General features: G+C 37.9%; 1 protein-coding gene across 1 annotated transcript in view; it reads right to left on the reverse strand.

Moving 5' to 3' along the window:
- Positions 1-3,349, reverse strand: part of LOC103276347 (spectrin alpha chain, erythrocytic 1-like) — a gene marked incomplete at its 3' end in the record, with an annotated part of 16,255 nt that overhangs the window by 12,094 nt on the left and 812 nt on the right. Inside the window, exons 2-3 of the mRNA XM_008073750.1 lie at positions 2,347-2,586; positions 841-966 (exon numbers count right to left, since the gene is read on the reverse strand). Coding sequence (XP_008071941.1) covers positions 841-966; positions 2,347-2,586 — 366 coding nt within the window. The remainder of the gene's footprint in view (positions 1-840; positions 967-2,346; positions 2,587-3,349) is intronic.

The following is a 3,349-nucleotide window of genomic DNA, read 5'->3' on the forward strand; positions in this document are numbered from 1 at the left end:
TACTTTTAAGTGGACCTTGAACAATTATTGTAATACTATAAGAAAAAGATTGGTAGTAGCCGGAAACTGCTAGGGGAGGGCAGGGGTGGTATTGGCAGTAGTGGGAATCTGCCAGGGGAGGGGGGCCATACCTTATCAACAAAGGTATATGCATAATGAACATTTGTATACCTAACCCAGAATTGTACCCCATAACTTTAGAATAAAAGAATTAAATTGGATTAAATTAAATTGAATTAAATATTAAATTTAATTAAATTAAATTGAATTAAAAATTCCAGAAGCAAAACCTGGAAGAAATAGCTGTTACATTAGAAATAACTGGTACATTAGAAATAGCTGTTACAAAAGGTTACAGACTGGTAAATGCTTACTAAAGTGGTGGTCATTTTCAGTTCTAGTTGTTCAGGGAAGATTTTCTGACACATGTAATTTTAGGTGTTTTTTGAAGTAACAGGGAGGAAAAGTTTAAGCAGGCACAAGAGTTGTCACAGAGGTCAAATTAGTCAATTAGAAAGAACATTTGAAAAAGTCAATTGATGTGAGAAATGTACAACAGGGTTAAGTGGGTTTGATTTTGAGGCAAATGATCCTGCAATAGTATAAGGAGGGATGTTATGCCATTGAATGACAGCTTTGGTATCACAGTTCTTCTCTTCACTCCAAGGAAAGGAAGGATATTCCGTCATTTTTTCTGCCTCCACTTGAGTAGCAAGCAAGAAGCAGGAGCCCTGGTTCCAAGCTAGCAATATCAAGGTTTATATTGGCATAAATTAGTTAAAACCCCGATAACATAATCAACAATTAGAAACTTGTTTGAGAGCCCTACCACACATTTACCTTGGTGTCCTCATGGGCAAAGTGACCTTCAGCAAATCGAACTTTTCTGATTTCTTCCAATTCAGGAATGACTCTTGATTTTGCCTGCACCTCTGCTTCAAAGGATTCATGCTTCTGATATTTCCCCTGAAGTTTAGAAATCAGAGTGTATGGCTGATGAAGCAGTTTCTGTGGGAAATGCTCATTCTAAGTTGTCACTGAATACAGGTTCTCAAAGGGTCCCAGGCTCAAAATCAGAAGTCATAGAAAGCCTTTTCCTGTACCTATTGCCTTAGGGAATTTTTAGCAAATCCCTACTATTTTAAAGGTTCAATAAACACTTTTGTGAATAAAAGAGTGTAATATATAGTGTTCTTCCTCTTCAGAAAAGAGGAATAGCAGAGTTCCACTGAAAGTAGAGATAAGGGGAAAGATGATCGTTATAATAATGTTTTGTTTTTTTTAATTGAGAGGGTTTATATTTGCATGCTGGCTTCATTCTCGTTGTCAGACATGAATCGATCCATTTCAAATAGTACATTATGTTGCCCTTGTTCTAGGTGCTTCCTGTCAACATCAACCACCTCTTTTAGGCATGTGTAGCCCTTTCTCCTGATCATGACTATGCCACATGCTATAATTCTAGGTGAAGAGAAAGAGCTTCCACCAACCTTCTACTGAAACCTCTCATTTTCACTTAACAAGAGCCATCAATAGCTGGGAAAACCCTAGGAAAACCCTAGTTAATTCTTGTTTTTCTGAGAAGAGTGAAGAAAAGTTGCTTTGTTGCTTCAGAAGCATTGATGACTCTTCCCTCTAATTCCATTCTTGATGGTTTGTCAGAAAATTCTTAAAATTTCAGATACTGTTTTGCTGGTAGCTTAACTTCAGATGAATATTACTTCCATCAAATAGTCTAGAGTGAGTTTTCTTTGCAAAGAAGATACTGAAGTTTAACAAGTTGTAGACATAGCTATTTAGAGATGGAATTACTGTCCGTAATATATAGTCTAATTTTTCTATTACATCAATCACCTATCTACAGTTAACCAGATATGCACTTGCATTATACAAATACAGGTTTGGGATCTGAAAAAAAAATGCCATTTTTTTTTCTTGGCATTGATGGGTGCTTGACTATGAAAATATGTTAAGTATCCTATGCCCTTATCAATGAACAATATCCTTGGTCAATGAAAAAAGTAATGTATGTTCTGAATGCAAGTTCATTATAAGAAACAGTTCTGTGCTTTCAATTACTGACAAGCTGTCACTTTTTGTTGGTTTTTTGTTTTCTGAGTCTCAAGCCTACAACTTCACAAGGCAAAATGTACCTTTAGAGTTTCTGCTAACAATTTTTTAAATCTCTGTCGCACTGGCTTACTTTTATTCTGTTTGCTTTGTTTTTCAATGGTATCCGATTGTGCCCACACCCACCCTTTAAAATTACCATGAAAAAAAAAAACCTGTTTCCCCCTGCTAGAGATCTTAGGGTATGCTCTGGGGCAGTCAACAGAACTGAGTGACCTGTATATTAGTTGGGTCTTCGTAGCTCTTATCGCCTGCAATTTTGAGTTTCTCCAAAATCCACTTCTCCAGGTCATCGGCATCTCGCCTGAAAACCTGGTAGTGATAGGACTCCTCAAGCTTCTGACCCCTCTCAGCAACCAGCTCCTTGAACCTCTGATACCGACTCAACACCTCCTGACGCCTCTCCTGGATCTCTTCTGCTGTTTCCAAAACCTTTGGCCCACTGCTTTCCACAACCTGCAAGTAAAAAACTGTCTCTTTGAACATTTGTATACGTAACCCTGAATTGTACCCCTCATGTTTAAAATAATTTTTTTTAAAAGTGTCTCTTTATTGCTAGTTCTCAAATCGCTAGTATACTGTTCCCTTCATACATACCAAGGCATTCACTCATACTAGATCTATATTCAGATAACCTTAAGCTTGTAAATGCTTGTTGTCAGAAGGGCTGGAGTAGACTTATATATATATATTCTTTTTTTTTTTTTTTTTTAAGTTGGAGTCTCACTCTGTCGCCCAGACTGGAGTGCAGTGGCCGCTCCCGGCCACGGCAGCCTCCACCTGCTGGGCTTCGGCGATCCTTCCGCCTCAGCCTTCTGAGTAGCTGGAACTACAGGCACGCGCTACCACGCCGGGCTAATTTTTTTTTTTTTATTTATTGTAGAGACGAGATCTCGCTGCCCAGACGGGTCTCGAACCCGTGGGCTCAGTCAATCCACTCACCTCAGCCTCCCAAAGGCACAGGATTACAGGCTGAGTCACCGAGCCCGGCTGACTTATATAATTTTTAACCATATATAGCTACTGTTTAGGTTAGAAATTCTTGATCATCCAGAAGATTCCAATTTTTCATATACATTTGTACTAACATTTATTAAGTTCTATAAATAGAATTAAATTGTATTGATAATGGACTAGTTTTCAATTAGCAAGATCAGAGTTTTAGTTGGACAAAAAAGAAATGCAATTTTATTGCTTTCAAGGATTAAAAGGTGTTGAC

The sequence above is a fragment of the Carlito syrichta genome, unplaced genomic scaffold, assembly GCF_000164805.1.
Source record: "Carlito syrichta isolate Samal-C Ts95f unplaced genomic scaffold, Tarsius_syrichta-2.0.1 Scaffold316052, whole genome shotgun sequence".
Classification (NCBI taxonomy): domain Eukaryota; kingdom Metazoa; phylum Chordata; class Mammalia; order Primates; family Tarsiidae; genus Carlito; species Carlito syrichta.